The sequence below is a fragment of the Physella acuta genome, unplaced genomic scaffold (assembly GCF_028476545.2).
Source record: "Physella acuta isolate Inbredline_101_S28 unplaced genomic scaffold, ASM2847654v3 ptg001030l, whole genome shotgun sequence".
NCBI classification, from domain to species: Eukaryota; Metazoa; Mollusca; class Gastropoda; family Physidae; genus Physella; species Physella acuta.
Genome location: NW_026732547.1, coordinates 147,519 through 173,989, shown reverse-complemented (window position 1 = coordinate 173,989; position 26,471 = coordinate 147,519). Strand labels below are relative to the sequence as shown.

The 26,471-nt window shown below is 41.0% G+C and overlaps 1 protein-coding gene across 3 annotated transcripts in view; it reads left to right on the top strand.

The window, feature by feature from the left end:
* Positions 1–26,471, top strand: part of LOC131954803 (uncharacterized) — a 94,541-nt gene that overhangs the window by 56,349 nt on the left and 11,721 nt on the right. For 2 of the 3 annotated variants that reach the window (XM_059318594.1, XM_059318595.1), the window contains exons 3-23: positions 2,533–2,661; positions 3,943–4,052; positions 5,578–5,797; positions 5,959–7,349; positions 8,209–8,411; positions 8,576–8,719; positions 15,068–15,190; positions 16,122–16,196; positions 16,762–16,836; positions 17,215–17,289; positions 17,793–17,930; positions 18,622–18,809; positions 19,414–19,610; positions 19,853–19,982; positions 20,264–20,343; positions 20,880–21,098; positions 21,475–21,680; positions 22,278–22,562; positions 24,718–24,939; positions 25,066–25,221; positions 25,317–25,446. In XM_059318594.1, the coding sequence (XP_059174577.1) occupies positions 2,533–2,661; positions 3,943–4,052; positions 5,578–5,797; positions 5,959–7,349; positions 8,209–8,411; positions 8,576–8,719; positions 15,068–15,190; positions 16,122–16,196; positions 16,762–16,836; positions 17,215–17,289; positions 17,793–17,930; positions 18,622–18,809; positions 19,414–19,610; positions 19,853–19,982; positions 20,264–20,343; positions 20,880–21,098; positions 21,475–21,680; positions 22,278–22,562; positions 24,718–24,939; positions 25,066–25,221; positions 25,317–25,446 (4,496 nt within the window). The remainder of the gene's footprint in view (positions 1–2,532; positions 2,662–3,942; positions 4,053–5,577; positions 5,798–5,958; positions 7,350–8,208; positions 8,412–8,575; positions 8,720–15,067; positions 15,191–16,121; positions 16,197–16,761; positions 16,837–17,214; positions 17,290–17,792; positions 17,931–18,621; positions 18,810–19,413; positions 19,611–19,852; positions 19,983–20,263; positions 20,344–20,879; positions 21,099–21,474; positions 21,681–22,277; positions 22,563–24,717; positions 24,940–25,065; positions 25,222–25,316; positions 25,447–26,471) is intronic. The other variant, XM_059318596.1, reaches the window with a different exon arrangement.

The window sequence follows — 26,471 nt, the reverse complement described above, 5'->3', positions numbered from 1 at the left end:
CAGTTGCCCAACAGCTGTCTATTAAGCTCAGTTGCCCAACAGCTGTCTATTAAGCTCAGTTGCCCAACAGCTGTCTATTAAGCTCAGTTGCCCAACAGCTTCTTTCTTCTTCTTCGTTCTTAATTATTAGTGTTGAAGGTGATCGAGATTTATCTGCCAGTGGGTTTGAAATCGAGACTTTGTTCGAATTTATCAACCATGAGCTTTTTTTTTTTTTGACCGCGCCTCCAACACAATTAAGCGTTACGTGTCAATTGGTTATGCGCCATTGAGGCCATTGACTTCGATTTCAGCCTGCTTTTCTTTTTGGATTTGCTTCCATAGCCTTTGTCCAACCAAGAACAAACTACAAGGCAGCAGTTGTTTAATTTTGGAGTTGTCTCTCCTAGAAGAGTGGCTGTCCCCAGCTAACGAGCCTCAGGGTTCGAGCCGAGGGTTCGAACTCGAGACTTTTCGGTTTAGCAACCATGAGCTTTACCGACTCGACCACGCCGAACCCCTGCCCAACAGCTGTCTATTAAGCTCAGTTGGCCAACAACTATACATGAAGCTCAATTGGCCAGCAGCTGTCTATTAAGCTCAGTTGGCCAACAGCTGTCTGTTAAGCTCAGTTGGCCAGCAGCTGTCTATTAAGCTCAGTTGGCCAACAGCTGTCTGTTAAGCTCAGTTGGCCAGCAGCTGTCTATTAAGCTCAGTTGGCCAACAGCTGTCTGTTAAGCTCAGTTGGCCAACAGCTGTCTGTTAAGCTCAGTTGCCCAACAGCTGTCTGTTAAGCTCAGTTGGCCAACAGCTGTCTATTAAGCTCAGTTGGCCAACAGCTGTCTGTTAAGCTCAGTTGGCCAACAGCTGTCTGTTAAGCTCAGTTGGCCAACAGCTGTCTGTTAAGCTCAGTTGGCCAACAGCTGTCTGTTTAGCTCAGTTGGCCAACATCTGTCTGTTTAGCTCAGTTGGCCAACATCTGTCTTTTAAGCTCAGTTGGCCAACAGCTGTCTATTAAGCTCAGTTTGCCAACAGCTGTCTATTAAGCTCAGTTTGCCAACAGCTGTCTATTAAGCTCAGCCACCATCATCACATTTGGCATTTCACGCCGACTAGGACGCCGCCTGCATTTGTGGTTGGGTTGGGTTGGACGAGGTTAGGTTGGGAAAGGTTGGGTTGGACTGGGCTAGGTTAGGTTAGGTTAGGTTGGGTTAGGTTGGGTTGGGTTAGGTTGGGTTAGGTTGGGTTGGGTTAGACATGGTTGGGTTAGGTTGGGTTGGACTGGGTTGGGTTAGGTTGGACTGGGCTAGGTTGGGTTGGGTTGGACTAGGTTAGGTTGGGTTGACTAGGTTAGGATAGGTTGGGTTGGGTTGGACTAGGTTAGGTTGGGTTGGACTAGGTAAGGATAGGTTGGGTTGGGTTGGACTAGGTTAGGTTGGACTAGGTTAGGTTGGGTTGACTAGGTAAGGATAGGTTAGGATAGGTTGGGTTAGGTTGGGTTGACTAGGTTAGGATAGGTTGGGATAGGTTGGGTTAGGTTGTTTACCTGTGCGCCCTGTTCCTACACAGAAAGAAAATTTAAAAATAAACTTTACCCAACAGGAAACTTGTAGACGTAGAATTAATTAATGTATAATTAATGAATACGATAAATATAAAGATGTCAACCCCCCCCCCCCCCCCCCCCCCCCACTTAGGCTGCAGTTAAACCTCCGGTTAGCAGACGTAATTGATCACCTTACGGTTGTGACGTCACGTCGTCTGCTGTATCCTGTTCATCCCGCTCGTGGTTTAACGGAGAGCTGAAACTCTCGGATCATTCAGCAGCAGATCATTTGGGAGGGGTTAGCCGTACTGTGGATAACGCTACGGTTAGCGCTAAGGTTAGGTTTAAGCTGATATTGCTGGGGTTAGCGCTAAGGTTAGGTTTAAGCTGATATTGCTGGGGTTAGCGCTAAGGTTATCTAAGGTTATCCCCCTCTCAACTGTATCCCCTATGTAAGTCTCTCTCAACTGTATCCCTATACTGGCCTCTCTAACCAGTTGAAACTAGACAGCACACGGCTACCCGGCACACAAATTGAACCAGCCGGGCTGGTTACATTCAGACATGTGAGCAGGTTTTTTAATGCCATGGGTGTTCGCTAATCCTGTACAAATAGATGGAGCCACTAGTACTAAGATGATTATTCGGTAGGTGGCGCTGTAGTACGTGATGGTGTTGAAAGTGCTTGATCTCGCGTGCAGCTATCATTCGAAAATCACGTGCTCTAAAGTTGGCAGAAAATGAAGCGAAAAGCCAGAATTTGTGGAAGCAGTGTCGGAGGGAGTAAAGGAGAGGCTAGAATCCCCCAGAATGTCCAGTGGGGGGGGGGGGGGCAGTGCAATGTTAACTTCATTGGTGGGTGGCGTCGAGGCATGGATGGTACTGCTGCAACTTCACTTAGTGGCATAAGCAGGATTTTTTATACATGAATATATATTTTATATATACCACTGACATCTAGAGGCTGTCCCACACACACTAGAAATTGACGTGTCGTTTTTTTCCAGGGTCAGGTCCAGATTGTCGACTCGAAAGATTTTAAAATTATCGTCAACGTCACATCGGCAACATTAGAGGAAACTTATATGGCCAACGTCAGCTTGTTCTCTGATCACAGAGGGGTGGTACTGGAGATTGTAAGTAGAGGGGTGGTACTGGAGATTGTAAGTAGAGGGGTGGTACTGGAGATTGTAAGTAGAGGGGTGGTACTAGAGATTGTGGGGTGGTACTGGAGATTGTGGGGTGGTACTAGAGATTGTAAGTAGAGGGGTGGTACTGGAGATTGTAAGTAGAGGGGTGGTACTGGAGATTGTGGGGTGGTACTAGAGATTGTAAGTAGAGGGGTGGTACTGGAGATTGTAAGTAGAGGGGTGGTACTGGAGATTGTGGGGTGGTACTAGAGATTGTAAGTAGAGGGGTGGTACTGGAGATTGTGGGGTGGTACTGGAGATTGTAAGTAGAGGGGTGGTACTGGAGATTGTGGGGTGGTACTAGAGATTGTAAGTAGAGGGGTGGTACTGGAGATTGTGGGGTGGTACTGGAGATTGTAAGTAGAGGGGTGGTACTGGAGATTGTGGGGTGGTACTGGAGATTGTAAGTAGAGGGGTGGTACTGGAGATTGTAAGTAGAGGGGTGGTACTGGAGATTGTGGGGTGGTACTGGAGATTGTGGGGTGGTACTGGAGATTGTAAGTAGAGGGGTGGTACTGGAGATTGTAAGTAGAGGGGTGGTACTGGAGATTGTGGGGTGGTACTGGAGATTGTGAGTAGAGGGGTGGTACTGGAGATTGTAAGTAGAGGGGTGGTACTGGAGATTGTAAGTAGAGGGGTGGTACTGGAGATTGTGGGGTGGTACTGGAGATTGTAAGTAGAGGGGTGGTACTGGAGATTGTAAGTAGAGGGGTGGTACTGGAGATTGTAAGTAGAGGGGTGGTACTGGAGATTGTAAGTAGAGGGGTGGTACTGGAGATTGTAAGTAGAGGGGTGGTACTGGAGATTGTGAGTAGAGGGGTGGTACTGGAGATTGTGGGGTGGTACTGGAGATTGTGGGGTGGTACTGGAGATTGTGAGTAGATCTTCTACAACACTGGGTCCTCTTGGGGTCTCTCATCTTCTACAACACTGGGTCCTCTTGGGGTCTCTCATCTTCTACAACACTGGGTCCTCTTGGGGTCTCTCATCTTCTACAACACTGGGTCCCCTTTGGGTCTCTCATCTTCTACAACACTGGGTCCTCTTGGGGTCTCTCATCTTCTACAACATTGTTCCTCATGATTTTCCTTCAACTTTACTTGTACAAAGTTCTACAACTTGCATTGACGCCTTACCTGCACCAACCACTTCCCATTACACTTTCTGATCTTCTAGTTCTGCTAAGCTCACTTGAATGAATTGAAATGAAAAACATCTGCTCCACAGAAAGAGGGCCGAGCCGCACCTGAGCCCCTCAATTTGATCTGGCTCTTTATTGGTATCATTGGGGCCACACTTATTGTTGGCCTGTGTACACTACCCCACACAATCAAATGGTAAGTTTGAGCCAGGTAACACACACACAAAACATAGACTACCCCACACTACCCCACACAATCAAATGGTAAGTTTGAGCCAGGTAACACACACACAAAACATAGACTACCCCACACTACCCCACACAATCAAATGGTAAGTTTGAGCCAGGTAACACACACACAAAACATAGACTACCCCACACTACCCCACACAATCAAATGGTAAGTTTGAGCCAGGTAACACACACAAAACATAGACTACCCCACACTACCCCACACAATCAAATGGTAAGTTTTTTACGCCAGGTAACACACACCAAACATAGACTACCCCATACTACCCCACACAATCAAATGGTAAGTTTGAGCCAGGTAACACACACAAAACATAGACTACCCCACACTACCCCACACAATCAAATGGTAAGTTTTTTACTCAGGTAACACACACACCAAACATAGACTACCCCACACTACCCCACACAATCAAATGGTAAGTTTTTTACTCAGGTAACACACACACCAAACATAGACTACCCCACACTACCCCACACAATCAAATGGTAAGTTTTTTACTCAGGTAACACACACACCAAACATAGACTACCCCACACTACCCCACACAATCAAATGGTAAGTTTTTTACTCAGGTAACCCACACACAAAACATAGACTACCCCACACTACCCCACACAATCAAATGGTAAGTTTTTTACTCAGGTAACTCACACAAAAAAAAACATACACTGAGAAATTGTTAAGATCCACAACCAAAACACATTTCAAATCTATTCTTGTAAGCCCTCAAACATCATCCCAAATGATCACTGACTAATTGCGTCCCACCAGCCAAGCTAGTTGAAATACAGCACTTGAGATAAGGGCTTTTGACATGAAACAACTCATGTAACTCTCTAATCCTAGTTAACCCTTCATTAACCAAGAGTTGATCCTAACTAGTCAAGGTTTGACCTGGGGGGTGAATGGCTTAGTACCCAGGGGTGCCGGTGGCTTAGTAGAAAAAAGATCTTTCTAGAAGATTAAAATGTCTAGGGAAGTAATTAAGGAGCACTTAGCAAGCTTTGACAGGCTATGTCAGGTTATTGGCAGGCTATTGGCAGGCTACAGTTGGCTATTGTAGGCTATGACAGGCTATTGGTAGGTTATGTTAACCTGTGACAGGTTATTGAAAAAAATTTTGGCAGACTAAAGGTTATTACAGGCTGTGGATATGTTGAGAAAATGTTTTAGGAGCCAACGAATTCAATTCTAAGGTCAAGGACATTTAACCTGATTGTAATGAGGTCAAAGTCTGATAAATTTAGGATAGCATGGACAGAAGTTTTTCTCTCTTGATACAATGTAAACATAAACTGGTCTTGACATGTTATAAAACATCACTACGTAAGGACAGATAGTACGTAAGGATAGATGGCACATCATACGTGGGCTAAAGCTTATGTTGTGTCTCAAGACACTTTACCCATGCATAGATTAAAACCCCAACCTGCAACCAAAAATAAAACCCTGACACTGCCTGCAGGTACCAGAGAGAATGTGAAAAGCTGGACATTGACCACAAGAGTTTGACCAGCTCCTCCCAGCACGGCAACATCTACCGCCCTGTGGGTCACCTCCTGGGGGGTGACCACCTGATGCTCCGTGCTGACGACCTTGACCACTCCAGGAGTCTGCACTGTGATGACGAGCTTAGACAAGTTCCAGAGATGCCGGAGGAGGAGGAGGCAGAGGCTATTGAGATGGTGAGTGGACAGTGGTCAGTTAGGTGATGAGTGAATTAGACTAATTTAGAGTGTAAAAATTTTTACTTTATCTTTTTAAAACAATTTAAAATGATATTAAAATAAATTATATCTGTCAATTTGCTTGCAAAAAATTGTAATTGTAACATTTGCTTGATTAGGAACAGCTGAATAAATTGAAACTCCAGGAAGAGATGGAATCAACAACAGAAACTGAAGATGATCGCCAAGAGAAGAATCTCAACAGAAGCAAGCTCAACTCCCAGACCAAAACAGTACACAAAGACCTGATCAGGAAACCTGGGAACCCAAAGAAAATGGTTTCCTACAAGAGGACGCAGAATGGCGTGTACAGGGGGCTGCCAACTGAGCAGGAAGAGACGTCCAATGATGAAGCAGACGTCAGCGAGTTGAAGTCTGACTCTGAAAACTCCCAGTTGCTGGAGCTACAGGTCATGTTAGACTCTGGCGACACCAAACTGCCCAGAAACTTTGAAAAACTCAACCTGGAGAGTTTGCAGGAGTCAGCCTATGCTAATGACCCCCAGACAGAGCCAGGGGTTCTGGTGGCTGCAGACGTACACAAAATGAATTCCGCAAAACCAGAACTTGTCTACATCTCTAAAGAGAAGCCCCCGAAGAATGGGAACATCTACACCACTCAGTCAGAGCTCAAGACAGCCCTGACTACATTCTGCCAGCCCCAGAAGAGGACCGAGTTTTATGACAACACCAAAGATGGCCAGAAGTTTTCCCCTCCTCCCCAGGACAGTTTTGATCCTGTCGGCAGGAAAGATCCCATTGACTCGTCTTGGTTCACCCACAACCTAGCCGGCATGGGGAATATTCTAGAAGACCCAAGGGAAGACCAGGTTAGTGTGATCAGTGATGGCGCCAACTCCACCTCCATGTACGGCAGCAGTGAAATATTTGACGCCAGCGAGGGTGGCAAGAACTACTACAACATCGACTCAGACACGGACATCCCCCCACTGGACTTTGATGACATTTTGTCTGACGGTGGCTTGCCTAGTCCGCTGGGGATGCCGTTCAGTAGAGAAGGGATGCGCGGCAAAGTCAATGATGACATCAAGGTCATCCCAGGGGCTCTTAAGTCCCCTGGGCCCAATGTCTTAAACAAGGTCAACATCTCCAAACCTCGGCCATACAGCAGCATAGACCTCAGGACAAAACCAGGCCAGGAATCTTTAACCAAACCAGATGATTCTCTCTACATGAACTCATCCGCACAGAGGTCAGGCAAGGAGGCGGAGCAGGCCTCACGTCCAGCCAATGGGGAGCCAGAATCAGCTTTTGAGTTCCCACCCCCACCCAAATACTTGAACCAACCCCACAGAGAAAAACCCAAGCAGACCACCCAGGGGGAGTATATACAGATCAAACAACCTAACCAGGGACCTAAAGGGGACCAGGGACCTAAAGGGGACCAGGGACCTAAAGGGGACCAGGGACCTAAAGGTGGCCAGAGACCTAAGGGTGATGATGTGCAGCCAAAACCTGGCAGAAAAGCTTCACCACTTAATCCAACTTAGTAAGTTGTATTTGTCACAACTGTTTTATAAAAGTTGTATTTGTCACAACTGTTTTATAAAAGTTGTATTTGTCACAACTGTTTTATAAAAGTTGTATTTGTCACAACTGTTTTATAAAAGTTGTATTTGTCACAACTGTTTTATAAAAGTTGTATTTGTCACAACTGTTTTATAAAAGTTGTATTTGTCACAACTGTTTTATAAAACTGCCAGACTATGAACCTATCTAAAACCTCCTGACCATGAACCTATCTAAAACCTCCTGACTATGAACCTATCTAAAACCTCCTGACCATGAACCTATCTAAAACCTCCTGACCATGAACCTATCTAAAACCTCCTGACCATGAACCTATCTAAAACCTCCTGACTATGAACCTATCTAAAACCTCCTGACTATGAACCTATCTATACCTCCTGACTATGAACCTATCTAAAACCTCCTGACTATGAACCTATCTAAAACCTCCCATGAACCTATCTAAAACCTCCTGACCATGAACCTATCTAAAACCTCCTGACCATGAACCTACCTAAAACCTCCTGACCATGAACCTACCTAAAACCTCCTGACTATGAACCTACCTAAAACCTCCTGACAATGAACCTATCTAAAACCTCCTGACCATGAACCTATCTAAAACCTCCTGACCATGAACCTACCTAAAACCTCCTGACAATGAACCTATCTAAAATCTCCTGACCATGAACCTATCCAAAACCTCCTGACGATGAACCTATCTAAAACCTCCTGACCATGAACCTACCTAAAACCTCCTGACAATGAACCTATCTAAAACCTCCTGACCATGAACCTATCTAAAACCTCCTGACCATGAACCTATCTAAAACCTCCAGTATGAACCTGGTGCTGGTCTCTACCCTCTGTGTGCTGACCTTAGTGTCTGGCGCCTACAGTTCCATGGGACCTCGTGAGACCAGAGTGGACGTTACCATTTTTGCTCCTAGACACCTGCTCTCCAACTCTACACGAATTTTTTTCAACTTTTATAAAGACACGGAGTTCATCAATGGTGACAACTTTAACACCTTGGTGTACGGTGAGTCTGTTTTGATAGTAGCCCATAATCTGCTCTATTGGTTGTCCTAACATACACACTAGATCTAAGTGCTGTTTGTACACAAAGTTTTGTCTGAAAAGAACTGCATGTTGACACAAGGACCATAGGCCTACTATTGCTCCAACAGATCAGTTTTATTTCAGATGTGCCAGAGAACTTTCTTCACTCTGATGCTAAGGCTGGCAGGAAGTGCCAGAACTCATCATGTGACCAAGGCTGTGACCAGCAGACTGGACACTGTATTTGTTTTAAAGGCTACAAATGGGACCCCTCAGGCCAGTGTCTGGGTAAATACAATGCCAAATATATTTTTTTAATATCACCAGTCACGCAAACTTCACTTTTTTCACTCAAGCTATTTATTTTTTATAGCTGTAAACTCATAATATTTATCTGGCTAAGATTATGTTTACTTTTGTTACTGCAAGGCATACACAACTTTCATTATGCTACTTTTGACTGCATGTTTCAACTCTCTTTCACTTTGACTTAAAACAAGAATCATGTGTTCATATAGATTTCTAGCTGACCTTAAAAGTAATTTCTTTATTTCAGGAAGATTATACAAATATTTATTATTTGTTCCATCGGATTTTTTAGATGGTTTACATATAGAATATAGATAGATCTACATCTAGTAAACTAATATTATTAAATTATTAATATTATTATTATAATATTATTTGCTTCCAACTTCCAAGGCCTCCTATTCATTCACCAATCCATTGTCTTTTTTAATATTTTATTTTAAAGTCTACTTTTAATAATTAATAGTACTTTTAGGGCTTCGGGGCCTAATATTAACTAGATCTATTAAGTTAATGAGCTATTAAAATATTAAGGCCTAATACTAATAGTTTAATAGGCCTAATTTAATTTAAGTGACTTTAAACTTTAAGTCTTAAATAATGATAATTAAATAATAATAATCCCTGCCCTAGCCTAATTTACTATTTTATTATTTTTAAGATCAGGTTCTTTCTTTTGTTTTTCATACTTTGAATTTTTTGCATAATTTCCCGTGGTTTACAGATGGGTTGGGGGTAGAAGAAAGTCAAAACTTGTAGAATATTATTGAATCTAGATGTAGATGAAGAGTCTAGATCTAGTCATTGATAAAATGTTGAGGCTGTTGAAATGGTTAGTTGACACTACTGGCAGCAGTCATGACATAACTGCCACTGTGACTGAAAAACTCAGTGTCAGTGAGAGACATGGCAGTCAGAGAAGGGTCTGACACAGGGGCGGAACTACAGTGCCGCCAGACCCCGCAATGCGGGGGGGCCCAGGCCGATTGGGGGCCCAAAAATCCTGGCTAAATTATACATTTTTTTTTTTAAAATTTAAATAAAAAAAATTAGGTGGATGTCGAGTTATCTTTCTTCTACAGTTACAAACAAACACGATAGTCGGCAAACGTCTTTGAGAAAAATGCACAGACTATAGCTCGAGAGACCGCCAGACATATAGACAACTTCAAAGACGCAACCTACCGTTCTTTTTTAGTGGCGTCGATTAGGAGAACAAAAAAGCTTTGAAAATCGAGCTGGGGAAATGTTGCGGCGACTATCCTGGTCTTTTAGACGACCGGAAAAAGTCGGCGCTATTGATGTAGATGTGAATCGGCGCTTTCTTGTCCCCTTCCCTTGAACCTTCCCAACTCTCTACCCTCCCTCCCCCCCCCCCCATCCCCCTAACCTCTACCCCTCACCACACCCTTACTTTTACAATAAGATGTAATGCATAGATTAACGAACCGTTTATGAACTACTGAACTGTAAACTGACCACTTCTGCACATTTTGTTAAAGACACTAGTCGGTAGTTGTTCATTTACCTTATGAAGTATTTCGTTGACGAATCTAATTCACACAACAAGGAAGGTAAGACTCGTCATTATATTATTAATCGTTTTATAATTAGTACACATATTAATGGAACATTAGTTATTAACACTAAATACATTAAAGTTAAAATTTTTTAGGATACAATGATCTAGCTTTTAAGCCTAAAAATAACCAAAAGATCTATACAGGGGTGGAACTACAGTGCCGCCAGACCCCGCAATGCGGGTGGGGGCGGGTGGGGGGGGGGGCAGGCCGTTTAGGGGCCCACTGCTGACCATAATTAGTATTTTTTTAAAAATTTAATTTAATTTTCGTGCATTTTTGCCTTGATATTTAGTTTGTAAAAGAAAAACACTGTAGCTGCGGTACGATTATCTTTATTTTACAGTCACTATACCACGCTCTTCAGCAAAAAAATAAAATCCATTACACAAAATACAGTGTAAAATATAGGCAACGCTTCAAATTTGAATGACACATTTGACTCTTTTCCCCCCTTTGATAGCTAAATAGAGGACACGTAACTGACCGATCCTCCAAAGCAGGGGTCTCCAAACTACGGCCCGCGGGCCGGATGCGGCCCGCGAAGTCCTCTCATCCGGCCCGCGGAGATCTTTTTGTATAAGGAAAAATCGTTTGTTGGTGATGGTTGAGGACCTTTGCCCAGAGAAATCAAAGACATGCCTGGAAGAAACTGGCCCCCAAACTGAAATTCGATAGTTAATGTGGCCCTCGGTCTAAAAAGTTTGGAGACCCCTGCTCCAAAGTGTACTGTGGCGGATGGGGCAGGGGATGGGGATCAAATTTCTTTTTATTTATAGTTGTATTTTTTAAGGCCATCAAGGCCGAGTTCTATTTCCCCACAATCAAACACACGCTGTCGCCGGCAAAATTCTTTAAAAAAAAACAACAAAGACCATAGCACGAGAAGCCGCTACATATGAAGTGGCTTTCATGATGCGCGGTTCTACTTTGCGGCATAAGTTAGGGACCCGCCGAAATCCATTGTACATTTTTCAATGTTAATATGTGTTTGTGATAGTGGTTGAATTTGTATTCTGTACTATCTTGAATCCTACAAATAATAAAAAAGAATATAATACTAGAAACTTCGTTTTTATATACGTTTACTTGTTTTTTACTTTTACAAGAAATATCATAGTAAACTTTTAAGGCCTATACTTGGAATTATCTCCCCTGAGTAAGTTTTTTAATGGGCGGTGGTACATAGGCGCTTTGTTGTCTCTTTCAAGATTTTCCCGAGCCGACCCCCCATCCCATCCCTCTTTTTTAGCCTCGCAAGTATCGAGTAGATCAATGTATCGTTTATGAACTACTTCCTAACCGTACGATTCACCACTTTAGCACATTTTGTCTGACATTAGACAGCACTAGTCAACATATATTGATTTATTTGCATAGTATTAGTATTAGGCACATCTAATTCACAAAACAAGGAAGGTAAGATTTTTTTTTATATAATTATTTAGAAATTAATTAGAACGTTTAAAATTAATTGAACATTATTATATAATTTATAGTCAATTACTATTTATAAATGCCGTTATTGAGGTGGGGGTGTGTGAGGGTCAGGCTTTTTGTTAGTCGTTAAAAAATGTGACGTCATTTGTGGATTCCCCCCCCCCCCCCTAAATCAGAAGGTTATCCGACGCGTGAGCTGGCCACATACAGTTGTGCATGTGAAAAACATTTTTCTGTCTATTTTGCATTACTGCATATTTACCTAATCGCCATGAAAACTTTGGAAGCTGTTGAGGACAGCCCAGGGGAGGAAATACAGTGCCGCCAGACCCCGCAATGCCTGGGGGGGAGGGGGGGAACAAGCCGTTTAGGGGGCCCACAGCCGCCCATAAAAAATTTTTTATAGTTAAGATTATTTTTCTTGCATTTTTGACCTGATGGTTGTTTTGAAAAAGAATACCGTAGCTGTGGTTGGAGTATCTTTATTCTATAGACACCATCCCACGCACTTGTATATTCTTTTTCCTACAAACACACGCTGTTGTCGGCAAAATTCTTTTGAAAAAAACATCAATTGCGCGAGAGACCGCTAGATATTAAGACGGCATTTTGAGACCATCCCAAATTTGGTACTGATGGATAAAATCACATTGGTGCTTTGTTATCCCTTTTAAGTTCCTTTCTCAGACCTCCCCTCCCGCTCTTAGCCTTACAAGAAGCGAATAGATAGCGCTCCAACAACAACGCTGGCTCGAACCGGTGGTAGTTTTGATAAACTAGCGCTCCAACAACTAATATCCAAGAAATAAAGTGCCTACATTGTTTACGTTTAATAACCACTGTTCTAGAGAACAAGGCAGACGTCTCAAATGAATACACGAATGATAGCGTGTTATATATATACTAGCTGCATCCCGTGCTCCGCCACGGTAAATCTTTTTAAAATATACCAACTTTGGAACAGAACAAAACAAACAAAAACACATCACAAACACAAACAAAACACAACCGCAACCACAACACAACCACATTACAACCACAACACAATCACAACACACCCACAACACAACCACAACCACAACACAACCACAAAACACCCACAACACAACCACAAAACAACCACAACACAACCACAACACAACCACAAAACAACCACAACCACAACACACGGTAAATCTTTTTTAAATGTACCAAGTTGGGAACAGAACAAAACTAAATACAACACAAACGAACGCAAAGAAAAAAAAACGAAAAAACAAACACAACACTCATAACATAAACACAATTTAAATACAATCATAAAGGCATATTGCTCACAGTCTAGCCCGTAGCGCCAAATCGCGCCCTTTCCGGTGATTTGCACCCCCCTCAAACTTTCGATTTGCACCCCGTCCCCCCGCCCTAAAACTTTCGATTTCCACCCCCCCCCCCCTCGCGCAATTTTTTCCAACCCACTTTGGCGCCCCCTAAGGTCGGCACCCGGGGACATATGCCCCCCCCCCTCTCCTATAAAACCCGAAAGATAGAATAATAATTAGAAAACTGTATAAATAATAGGCAGTATCTATAATATCCGTGTTTTACCTACAATATTTCACTTTATCCATTCACGCATTTTTTTTCCAGTACTTTAAATTTTAAAAATTTACAATAGAGTTTCATAACTAAAACCATTGCGCACCTGATGAACGTGATGACGCGTCTATAATAGTGCTGAATAGTTGATTCAAAATTATAAGTAATAAACAGTAGGGCCTACATTCAGTGAATAAAATAAATAAAAGATTGCCTTTTATCAATCCATGCTAATTATAATTTTCTAACAATAATTTACTCTTACACATCCGGATAATTTGCATTCACATTTTGCTAATTATATTATTGCAACACTAATTCCTTCTATGACGACCGTATATTTGCATTCACATTTTTTATTAGCGTGAGTTTAATGTATTTTTAAATTACCTCTTTTGTCAAAATTAGAAAAAAAGAGTTATATTAATTTGATTTTTCTACCGTACTGTTATTATGTTATTGAAATGTATCAATTTTTTTCTGGGAATATAAACGAAAATGATATTTGACATGGATACTTTTAATATGTTTTAGCCGTGTGTGTATATTTAATATTTTCTTTAAGTTATGCAAAATTGTACAAACAGTGGAAATTATAAAATAGCTCTATGCCGCTATATAAACAAACCCTACTCTAATACTTATAATAAGACACTGCGGTGCACTGAAAAGCACAGCATGGTGCGTAGTTTACTTTTATAGTCCCAAAATCTATAGCGATGACGGAAGGACTGACACACTACCTAGCCGCTTATATTATAGATATATATATATATATATATATATATATATATATATATATATATATATATATAGTTTCGTCACTGGCAACTTGATAGTGGTTTTGTAAGTAACAAACAGATAACAGATCTAATACAGTAGTTATGTTATATAGTAGCTAAGACATGCTGTTGCGTAAAAAAATTTTTAAAAAATGAACACAGCTGTAGTGTGAAAGATAGGCAAACGTTCAAACCACTTGCATAAATTATTTCCCTTTTTCAAATAGTCAAATAGGGGTGCTCAAAAACTCTTTTAAATAATCAAATTAAAAGGCAATTACTTATCTTAATTATTATTTAAAAAAAAATAAGTACTAAAGAATGATATAGTATAAAAATGAAACGTAGTTAAAGTTAATAATATAAATACAAAAAAACATAAAAATAAACATAACACGAGACACCATTACTTATACAAAGCTTCATACACTTTTGACCGACTTAATGATTAGAAGTATTTCATATACGTGAAAACAGAGATTTTTTCAAAACAGACCAATGCACTCATACATATGACATGCTGTTGTGATTAGATTTAATTGAATTTTTTTTTCAAAACTCGATCAGGCCAGAAACGAGTATCCTATATTCGTATTTTGTTTGAGTGTGTGTTTATATATATATATATATATATATATATATATATATATATATATATATATATACATATATAGGGGGGCCCAAAAAAATTTTTTGCGGGGTGGCCCATTTTTTCTAGTTCCGCCACTGGTCTGACAGCCCTTTGTCTGTGGCAGCACCTGACAGACTGACTGTGTCTGACTGTCAGTCAGTCGTACCGGGTATGGGCACCTTGCCATTCTACAGCAATCACTAGGCTTGGGACTAAAAATAGATTAGAAATGTTGGAATCATTACAAAGCAAGTTCAGAAACCCATTAATTAGATTGATACAAAAAGTTAGCAGTAAAAAATGTGATCTACCTCATCAGATGTGAATGAATGTATGGAGGGTAAGGCCAAATGCGATAAATCAGCGGGATGCTACAACAGAAAGGGAAGCTACGACTGTATTTGTGGCGAAGACTTTTACGGAAATGGAAAAACTTGCAGGGGTAATTAACATAATTAAGTTAATGAAATATTGCACAAGCATTACCACCCTTGAAGAGGTGGGCTTCCTGCTGGTACGGCCCCATAACATTTAGTTAATTAGCTCAAATTTGTTAATTAATTAGCTAACTTGTTGTCTGGCAGTCCTTTTGTTCAACTTTTGTTGCGAATCTGTTGCTTGATATTCACTCTGTATTTAGTTTAAATATGGATTCAATTACCCGATTATACTTATATATATGTATAGAAAGTTACAAAATATATATATATATATATAATATATTATATATATGTATAGAAAGTTACAAAATATATATATATATATATATATATATATATATAGAGAGAGAGAGAGAGAGAGAGAGGGGGAGAAGCCTATATGTGTGCATGTGTGTGTGCACATGTAAAAGAATGTAATCATTCAATGACAATGGATGAATAGCTGAGATGTATGTATGTGTTGTTGTGTATGTGTTTAGTTAACTAATAGAGTTGCTGTGTATGTGTTGTGTATGTGTTTGTGTTGTTTAATTAACTAATAGAGTTGCTGTGTATGTGTTCGTGTTTGCTGTGTATGTGTTTGTGTTGTTTAGACAACTAATAGAGTTGCTGTGTATGTGTTTAGATAACTAATAGAGTTGCTGTGTATGTGTTTGTGTTTGCTGTGTATGTGTTTGTGTTGTTTAGATAACTAATAGAGTTGCTGTGTATGTGTTTGTGTTTGCTGTGTATGTGTTTGTGTTGTTTAGATAACTAATAGAGTTGCTGTGTATGTGTTTGTGTTGTTTAGATAACTAATAGAGTTGCTGTGTATGTGTTTGTGTTTGCTGTGTATGTGTTTGTGTTTGCTGTGTATGTGTTTGTGTTGTTTAGATAACTAATAGAGTTGCTGTGTATGTGTTTAGATAACTAATAGAGTTGTGTATCTTCTAGAATGTAAACAAGCATGCCCAGAGAACCATTATGAAGCACAACCTTGCAGCACTGATAAACAAAAGATTTGCAAAGGTTAGTGCTTTTATGGTTCACCTCATTTTTCGAGCATGACTTGACATTTGGCATGACTTGACGTTTGGCATGACTGACCATGGCATGACTTGACCGTGGCATGACTTGACATTTGGCATGACTTGACTGTGGCATGACTTGACCATGGCATGACTGACCATGGCATGACTTGACAGTGGCATGACTTGACCGTGGCATGACTTGACTGTGGCATGACTTGACGTTTGGCATGACTTGACCGTGGCATGACTTGACATTTGGCATGACTTAACCATGGCATGACTTACACAGGTAGAGTGTTAAGATACACATGTTTCCTATGCCTGACAATTCCAATGAAATATTTCTTTTAGTGAGTGGATGAAACTAACTTTATAAAATAATTTAGCACATCCTCGGAAAAAAATTTAATTTAACTATCTCTAGTTTGTTCTTTATGGTTATTGTTTTAAAAGCTTATAAAGCTTAAATCATGTAACATTTTGTTTTATTTTTTTTAGGTCTGTCAGTGTAGTTTTAAATAAATTTTGTCACTACAGCTAACATTTCTTGTCAATGTTTTCAGCGTGCACACAAAAGTGTAGCAATGGACATTTTACTGCCAGGCGGTGTTCCCAGTTCAAAGATGCTCTGTGTAGAGGTAAACAAAATTTTATTCTCACAGGTGTCGCTAACCACCCCCCACCCCCCATCAAATAAACTGTAAACAAAAAATTAACATTCCAGTGAATAAATTTTACACAACATTTTTACCTCACAGTCAATAAATCGAAAACAAAAATTTTCCATCTATTAAATTAAGTGTAAACAAAAGTTTTACATCCTATTTAAAAAATTAACAAAACTTTTCCACCACCAGAAATAAATTTTTAACAAACTTTCCCCCACATAAAATACATTGTTAACAAAAACTTTCCCCCTCGTAAAATAAATTATTAACAAAAACTTTCCCCCACGTAAAATAAATTGTTAAAAAAAATCTACCCCATGTAAAATAAATTGTTACCAATTTTTACAGGTTGTAAAAGCCAATGTCCAGCTGGTGAATTTGAGCTGAAGCAGTGTACTGAGTACCATGATAGGGAGTGCAGTAGTGAGTACTTCATCTGGTAGTTTGTACGTTGTAACAGAGATGCAACCTTTCCACATTTTTACAGAAAACCACTTATTTCCTTTCTAAGAAATTTGTACAAATAACAATTTTCTGTTGACTTTATTCCTAAATAAGCCGGTAGTGATCTCCCCTAAACTTTCTTGAATATTCTTATATAAAACAACAGGGGATGGCAACTCGGGATATAAACATGATTTTTTAAATCCATTTTAAATACTTAAACTTTTTGAAATAAAAGCTCCTCCCCCAGTTAACTCCCTCATTAAACTGCCTGTGGTCTAACTTTTATCCCCCCCCCTCCCTCAGATGTCTCCCTCATTGAACTGCCTGTGGTTTAACTTTTATCTCCCCCTCCCCCAGATGTCTAACCTTTATCTCCCCCCCCCAGATGTCTAACCTTTATCTCCCCCCTCCCCCAGATGCCTCCCTCATTGAACTGCCCGTGGTCTAACCTTTATCTCTCCCCCCCCCCCCCTCCCCAGATGTCTCCCTCATTGAACTGCCCGCGGTGTCCAGCAACATCATCCTAGAAGAAAAGAACCACATACAGACAGACAGCGCCGTGTTGGACAAACTCCCTGCACATTACGTCGGCTTTACCAGATACTCTTTGAGCAGAGGTCAGTTGGTTCAGATTTACTTTCAAACCTGGAGCCACATCAATTATATGGTTTCAGATCTCTTTTGAACCAGGCAGTTGAAGTAGAGTTCACCTGTTTCTGTGACCTAATCACATGAAATAATCGTGGGTTCAACACTATCCCCACCAGTTTTACTTTCCTTAACGTCAGTCAGGTACCCATCACTTAACGTCAGTCAGGTACCCATCACTTAACGTCAGTCAGGTACCCATCACTTAACGTCAGTCAGGTACCCATCAGACTTGGGTGGACCCAGGGATATCCTACTCTAGCAAACCTGAGATCTGAACTTGAGACTTTCAGTTTAGTGGTTGTACACTCTAGGATCATGCCCTCTGAAGAGTACCTGAATTCCAAGATCATCTGAATTAAATCCCACTTTATCTCAGGTACAGGTATTGTTGTGTACTTGACCGTCAGGTTTATTGACGCCACTTTATCTCAGGTACAGGTATTGTTGTGGACTTGACTGTCAGGTTTTATTGACCCCACTTTATCTCAGGTACAGGTATTGTTGTGGACTTGACCGTCAGGTTTATTGACCCCACTTTATCTCAGGTACAGGTATTGTTGTGTACTTGACTGTCAGGTTTATTGACGCCACTTTATCTCAGGTACAGGTATTGTTGTGGACTTGACCGTCAGGTTTATTGACGCCACTTTATCTTAGGTACAGGTATTGTTGTGGACTTGACCGTCAGGTTTATTGACGCTACCCAAAGGTTCCAGCCGGTCAGTCTGGCCAAGACATCCAGTATGGACAGCATGCTGCCAACAGCGCTGAAGTCTGAGCAGGTCAAACTGTACTGCCCCCACCCCGTCCCTAACTACTACACACTCAAGTTGAGGAAACATGAGGTAAGTGTACAGAGAGACGTACAGCTGTTTTAAAGTTGGTCAAAGTCATGTATGTCCAAGCTTTATAAACTATTGAGTCACACATACAAACCTTACGTGTTTGGCAACATTTACAATCTACTTGTTAACTTTATCCCACTAGGGCTACAATCTACTTTTTAACTTTATCCTACTAGGGCTACACCTCCAATCTACTTGTTAACTTTACTAGGGCTTTATTTACAATCTACTTGTTAACTTTATCCTACTAGGGCTACATTTACAATCTACTTGTTAACTTTGTCCTACTAGGGCTACATTTACAATCTACTTGTTAACTTTACTAGGGCTATACCTCCAATCTACTTGTTAACTTCATCCTACTAGGGCTACATTTACAATCTACTTGTTAACTATCCTACTAGGGCTACATTTACAATCTACTTGTTAACTTTATCCTACTAGGGCTACATTTACAATCTACTTGTTAACTTTATCCTACTAGGGCTACATTTACAATCTACTTGTTAACTTTATCCCACTAGGGCTACATTTACAATCTACTTGTTAACTTTATCCCACTAGGGCTACATTTACAATCTACTTGTTAACTTTATCCCACTAGGGCTACACCTACAAGCTCAATGAAAACGGTTCAATCGAAGAGTGTGACACCAACAAACAGCTTTCTGATGACTATTTTAAGATCTCCAAGAACAGTAACTCATTTATTTGTTCACAACCAGGAAGTTTAACCTCAAACTTTATCATCGAGGAAGATTTTTTTCTGGCCAAAACTAAATGGGTTGACAAGAGTAAAAGGTAATTGTTGCCAGGTTGTGTGACTGGGTGGCCAGGTAAATGGGTGACTGGGTGGCCAGGTAAATGTGTGACCAGGTAAATGTGTGACTGAGTGGCCAGGTAAATGGGTGGCCAGGTAAATGTGACTGGGTGGCCAGGTAAATGTGTGACTGGGTGGCCAGGTAAATGTGTGACTGTGTGGCCAGGTAAATGTGTGACTAAAATGTTTGCCTTTTCTCCATGATGCCACCTGTGGTGTTCAGATGTCAGCGCTACAGTCAGACCTGTGAGACCTGTATCACTGACTGTATAGCTTCCCTCATCCGCCATGATGACCCAGTCTGTTCCATTTCTGACAATGACACTTACAGTGGCAACTCTGTCAAAATCATGGTAAATAACTTTCATCAACACTTGATTTCAACTTTCTAATAGTTTGTTAGCCACAGAGTTGTAAGTCATGTACAATACAATTGATGAAAATGTTGACCTGATTTTAAAACTTTTGTTAGAAACTTTAGTAATGTTATTCAAAGTTTTGGTCTGATTTTAAAACTATCACAAATATTTTGTAATACTTGATATTTTTGTCTTCCATACATTCCCAGTACTAATACAATTGTTTAATTGATTTTTTTTGGTGTTGGATCAAATTCTATTTTTTTGTGTTCAAGATGTGCTACAACTGCTGTGTGAAGAAAAACTGCTCAACTGTTTGTAAAGATTACCACAAGAGGAGATGTCAGCCTGAACAGTAAGTTCAAACACAGGTCAATACATACAAGATCAAACACAGCTCAATACATACAAGATCATACACAGGTCAATACATGGTGACAAGATCATACACAAGCTAATACATAGTGCTGACAAGGAAGTGTTATGGGGTTTAGAACCCCTATGTGTTATAGTTTAAATGTTTAGAGTAGTATAATTTTTTATTTTACATTCTAAATAGTAAATATTGAAAACAATTTTTTAAATATTTTAAATGTTTGTAGTAGTATAATTTTTTTTTACATTCTAGATAAATGTTAAACATTGAAATCAATTTTAAAAATATTTTAAATGTTAATAGTAGTATAATTGTTTTTTAATTTGAAATGTTAATAGTGGTATAATTTTAATTACATTCTAAATATTAAACATTGAAAGCAATCTTAAAAAAATTTTAAATGTTAATAATAGTATACTTTTTTTCCACATTCTAAATATTAAACATTGAAATCAATTTTTTAAATATTTAAAAATAATATTGTATATCAAGATTTTTTTAAAAATTATTGTCAGATGCTCCAAAGGCAACATCCTTGAATTCATCTTGGAGCCATCATGGGATAGCATCCAAGACTCGCGGTACTTTTGTCACATAGCCCCCATGAAAAAACAGCGACTGCTAGAACTAGACTACACCATCAAATTTTCCCAGTTGAATACACCATTGTACTCCAGCACCATACAGGTCTTTGGAGACAGTCAGTGGGAGAAGCAAGGTCACATGACAGCCAGGTGGGTGGCCTTGTCACATTTCTGGTCAGATCATCTCTTGCAGTGATGGTATTCTAGAAATCTTCTTTCTCTCCCTTGGAGTGATGGTATTCTAGAAATCTTTCTCTCCCTTGGAGTGATGGTATTCTAGAAATCTTGTTTCTCTCCCTTGCAGTGATGGTATTCTAGAAATCTTCTTTCTCTCCCTTGGAGTGATGGTATTCTAGAAATCTTTCTCTCCCTTGGAGTGATGGTATTCTAGAAATCTTTCTCTCCCTTGGAGTGATGGTATTCTAGAAATCTTGTTTCTCTCCCTTGCAGTGATGGTATTCTAGAAATCTTCTTTCTCTCCCTTGAAGTGATGGTATTCTAGAAATCTTCTTTCTCTCCCTTGCAGTGATGGTATTCTAGAAATCTTGGTCAACTCAAGTCTGGGCACAGTTCCTGACATGATTGAAGGGGAGACGACCGTGAACAAAAACATTTTTAATGCCGGCAGGTACAACTCAGACGCGACTTTAAGATTTGGGTCAGCTGCTTTTGGCACCGACACAGTTCGCATTCGGCCGCCCGTGCCCCATGGCATCCCACCCATGCCACCAGGTAGGTTCTCACACCCAGCCCACCAGGACTGGTCTAATTTTTTATCTTGACCACAGCCCACCAGGACTGGTCTAATTTTTTATCTTGACCACAGCCCAACAGGACTGGTCTAATATTTTATCATGACCACAGCCCAGCAGGACTGGTCTAATTTTTTATCTTGACCACAGCCCACCAGGACTGGTCTAGTAATTTTTTATCTTGACCACAGCCCACCAGGACTGGTCTAATTTTTTATCTTGACCACAGCCCAACAGGACTGGTCTAGTAATTTTTTATCATGACCACAGCCCAGCAGGACTGGTCTAATTTTTTATCTTGACCACAGCCCACCAGGACTGGTCTAGTAATTTTTTATCTTGACCACAGCCCACCAGGACTGGTCTAATTTTTTATCTTGACCACAACCCACCAGGACTGGTCTAATTTTTTATCTTGACCACAACCCACCAGGACTGGTCTAATTTTTTATCTTGACCACAGCCCACCAGGACTGGTCTAATATTTTATCTTGACCACAGCCCACCAGGACTGGTCTAATTTTTTATCTTGACCACAGCCCACCAGGACTGGTCTAATTTTTTATCTTGACCACAGCCCAGCAAGACTGCACATACCCTGCCATGAATGAGATGCTACTGGACACGCTGCCCTACAAATCCTTGTCGCACCTGGAGGCTGTGACCAACCATTCCGTCCCATTTTTGATCACCAACAAAGACCAGTCCCCCGTGGTCAAGGCTAGCCTATCCCGTACAGTACCCCTGCTGCAGAAAGTTTTCTCCCCCACTTTATTGGAGGCTGAGAGATTTTCTGGCAACTTGATTCAAAATAACACGCACTGGCTTGTCCTACTCACTGGAGCAGTCAAAAAGTGTCCAGGTAAATTCAGCATTCAGTGCCAAATATTTCACTCATTTGGATCTGTAAACATTTGAAATATGCATCCATGAAACATTTATTTAAGGTATGAACATGTTCTTTCCTTCTTGATCATTGAAGAAGTTCTTTCTCTATCAATGAGTAAACAGTTCTAATTTAAATTGTTAGATTGAGCCAATGTTTCTAAATGTGCCCCAATCATGCCAGGTGTGTTGAAGTCATTAGATTGAGCCAATGTTTCTGTGCCAGGTGTGTTGAGCCAATGTCTCTGTGTCAGGTGTGTTGAGCCAATGTCTCTGTGTCAGGTGTGTTGAGCCAATGTTTCTGTGCCAGGTGTGTTGAGCCAATGTCTCTGTGTCAGGTGTGTTGAGCCAATGTCTCTGTGTCAGGTGTGTTGAGCCAATGTTTCTGTGCCAGGTGTGTTAAGCCAATGTCTCTGTGTCAGGTGTGTTGAGCCAATGTCTCTGTGTCAGGTGTGTTGAGCCAATGTCTCTGTGTCAGGTGTGTTGAGCCAATGTTTCTGTGCCAGGTGTGTTAAGCCAATGTCTCTGTGTCAGGTGTGTTGAGCCAATGTCTCTGTGTCAGGTGTGTTGAGCCAATGTCTCTGTGCCAGGTGTGTTGAAGTCATTAGATTGAGCCAATGTCTCTGTGCCAGGTGTGTTGAGCCAATGTCTCTGTGTCATGTGTGTTGAGCCAATGTCTCTGTGTCAGGTGTGTTGAGCCAATGTCTCTGTGTCAGGTGTGTTGAAGTCATTAGATTGAGCCAATGTCTCTGTGTCAGGTGTGTTGAGCCAATGTCTCTGTGCCAGGTGTGTTGAGCCAATGTCTCTGTGTCAGGTGTGTTGAGCCAATGTCTCTGTGTCAGGTGTGTTGAGCCAATGTCTCTGTGCCAGGTGTGTTGAGCCAATGTCTCTGTGCCAGGTGTGTTGAGCCAATGTCTCTGTGTCATGTGTGTTGAGCCAATGTCTCTGTGTCAGGTGTGTTGAGCCAATGTCTCTGTGCCAGGTGTGTTGAAGTCATTAGATTGAGCCAATGTCTCTGTGTCAGGTGTGTTGAGCCAATGTCTCTGTGCCAGGTGTGTTGAGCCAATGTCTCTGTGTCAGGTGTGTTAAGCCAATGTGCCAGGTGTGTTGAGCCAATGTGCCAGGTGTGTTGAGCCAATGTCTCTGTGTCAGGTGTGTTGAGCCAATGTCTCTGTGCCAGGTGTGTTGAGCCAATGTCTCTGTGCCAGGTGTGTTGAAGTCATTAGATTGAGCCAATGTCTCTGTGTCATGTGTGTTGAGCCAATGTCTCTGTGTCAGGTGTGTTGAGCCAATGTCTCTGTGCCAGGTGTGTTGAAGTCATTAGATTGAGCCAATGTCTCTGTGCCAGGTGTGTTGAGCCAATGTCTCTGTGTCATGTGTGTTGAGCCAATGTCTCTGTGTCAGGTGTGTTGAGCCAATGTCTCTGTGTCAGGTGTGTTGAAGTCATTAGATTGAGCCAATGTCTCTGTGTCAGGTGTGTTGAGCCAATGTCTCTGTGCCAGGTGTGTTGAGCCAATGTCTCTGTGCCAGGTGTGTTGAGCCAATGTCTCTGTGTCATGTGTGTTGAGCCAATGTCTCTGTGTCAGGTGTGTTGAGCCAATGTCTCTGTGTCAGGTGTGTTGAAGTCATTAGATTGAGCCAATGTTTCTGTGTCAGGTGTGTTGAGCCAATGTCTCTGTGTCAGGTGTGTTGAAGTCATTAGATTGAGCCAATGTCTCTGTGTCAGGTGTGTTGAGCCAATGTCTCTGTGTCAGGTGTGTTGAAGTCATTAGATTGAGCCAATGTTTCTGTGTCAGGTGTGTTGAGCCAATGTCTCTGTGTCAGGTGTGTTGAAGTCATTAGATTGAGCCAATGTCTCTGTGCCAGGTGTGTTGAAGTCATTAGATTGAGCCAATGTCTCTGTGTCAGGTGTGTTGAGCCAATGTCTCTGTGTCAGGTGTGTTGAGCCAATGTCTCTGTGTCAGGTGTGTTGAGCCAATGTTTCTGTGTCAGGTGTGTTGAGCCAATGTTTCTGTGTCAGGTGTGTTGAGCCAATGTCTCTGTGTCAGGTGTGTTGAGCCAATGTCTCTGTGTCAGGTGTGTTGAGCCAATGTCTCTGTGCCAGGTGTGTTAAGCCAATGTCTCTGTGTCAGGTGTGTTGAACTTGAAGCTGTACAGCAGTGCTAGCCCTGCTGCTGCCCTGATGGACTGTGACCTGGCTGTCATGTGCCCACCAACCTTCTCCATCAACTTCACCATCCCAACAACTGACCGGCCTGGCTCAGCTAAAGAGATTCTGGTCGTTGTTCAAGATGAAATCAAAATCCACAATTTCAGGATTTACAGGCGGGAAGTTGATGCTGGGAAAACAGAAGGTAAGTTTGCTGGACTGAGATGTTGGACTGAGAAAATAGAAAGTAGAAAATATTTTGAATTAATTCATGTCAGTAAAAACCAACCATGAAAATATTAGCAGAACTAGATTTTTTTTTTTGACCCAGTAGTGGTAGCAGAAAACAAAGAACCTGCTAGAACCTTTGCCATGACCCCTAGAAGAATGCCGAGTCTCCCCCTGGGACTGCCGTATCTGTTGGCCATTGCGGGCAGCGTCCTGCTCCTGATTGTCTTGGCCATTATAGGATTAATATTTCAGCCAGGTAAGCAAGCAAGAAATCATGGTCTAACTCACCTTACTCCAACAAAGAACTCACCTTACTCCAACAAAGAGCTCACTATTTACCAATCGTTGTAGGTTTACCAGAGACCCAGTTTGCCCGCTGGTACCACCCTGTGTTTGCTGTTGTCTACATGATGTTCCAGTTCTTGTACAGTGCCATCATTTCTGGAACTTTCTTCTTCCTCATCCTGACAGCAGTCACACAGTAAGTAGATCTAGGGTTTTCTTTCTTTTACAAACCTCAGTAGTCACACAGTAAGTAGATCTAGGGTTTTCTTTCTTTTACAAACTGGAGCAGGCACACAGTAAGTAGATCTAAGGTTTTCTTTCTTTTACAAACTTGAGCAGGCACACAGTAAGTAGATCTAGGGTTTTCTTTCTTTTACAAACTTGAGCAGGCACACAGTAAGTAGATCTAGGGTTTTCTTTCTTTTACAAACTAGAGAAGTCACACAGTAAGTAGATCTAGGGTTTTCTTTCTTTTACAAACTAGAGAAGTCACACAGTAAGTAGATCTAGGGTTTTCTTTCTTTTACAAACCTCAGTAGTCACACAGTAAGTAGATCTAGGGTTTTCTTTCTTTTACAAACTTGAGCAGCAGTCACACAGTAAGTAGATCTAGGGTTTTCTTTCTTTTACAAACTTGAGCAGCAGTCACACAGTAAGTAGATCTAGGGTTTTCTTTCTTTTACAAACTTGAGCAGGCACACAGTAAGTAGATCTAGGGTTTTCTTTCTTTTACAAACCTCAGTAGTCACACAGTAAGTAGATCTAGGGTTTTCTTTCTTTTACAAACTTGAGCAGCAGTCACACAGTAAGTAGATCTAGGGTTTTCTTTCTTTTACAAACTTGAGAAGTCACACAGTAAGTAGATCTAGGGTTTTCTTTCTTTTACAAACTTGAGCAGCAGTCACACAGTAAGTAGATCTAGGGTTTTCTTTCTTTTACAAACTTAAGTAGTCACACAGTAAGTAGATCTAGGTTTTTCTTTCTTTTACAAACTAGAGAAGTCACACAGTAAGTAGATCTAGGGTTTTCTTTCTTTTACAAACTTGAGCAGCAGTCACACAGTAAGTAGATCTAGGGTTTTCTTTCTTTTACAAACTTGAGCAGTAGTCACACAGTAAGTAGATCTAGGGTTTCCTTTCTTTTACAAACTAGAGTAGTCACACAGTAAGTAGATCTAGGGTTTTCTTTCTTTTACAAACTAGAGTAGTCACACAGTAAGTA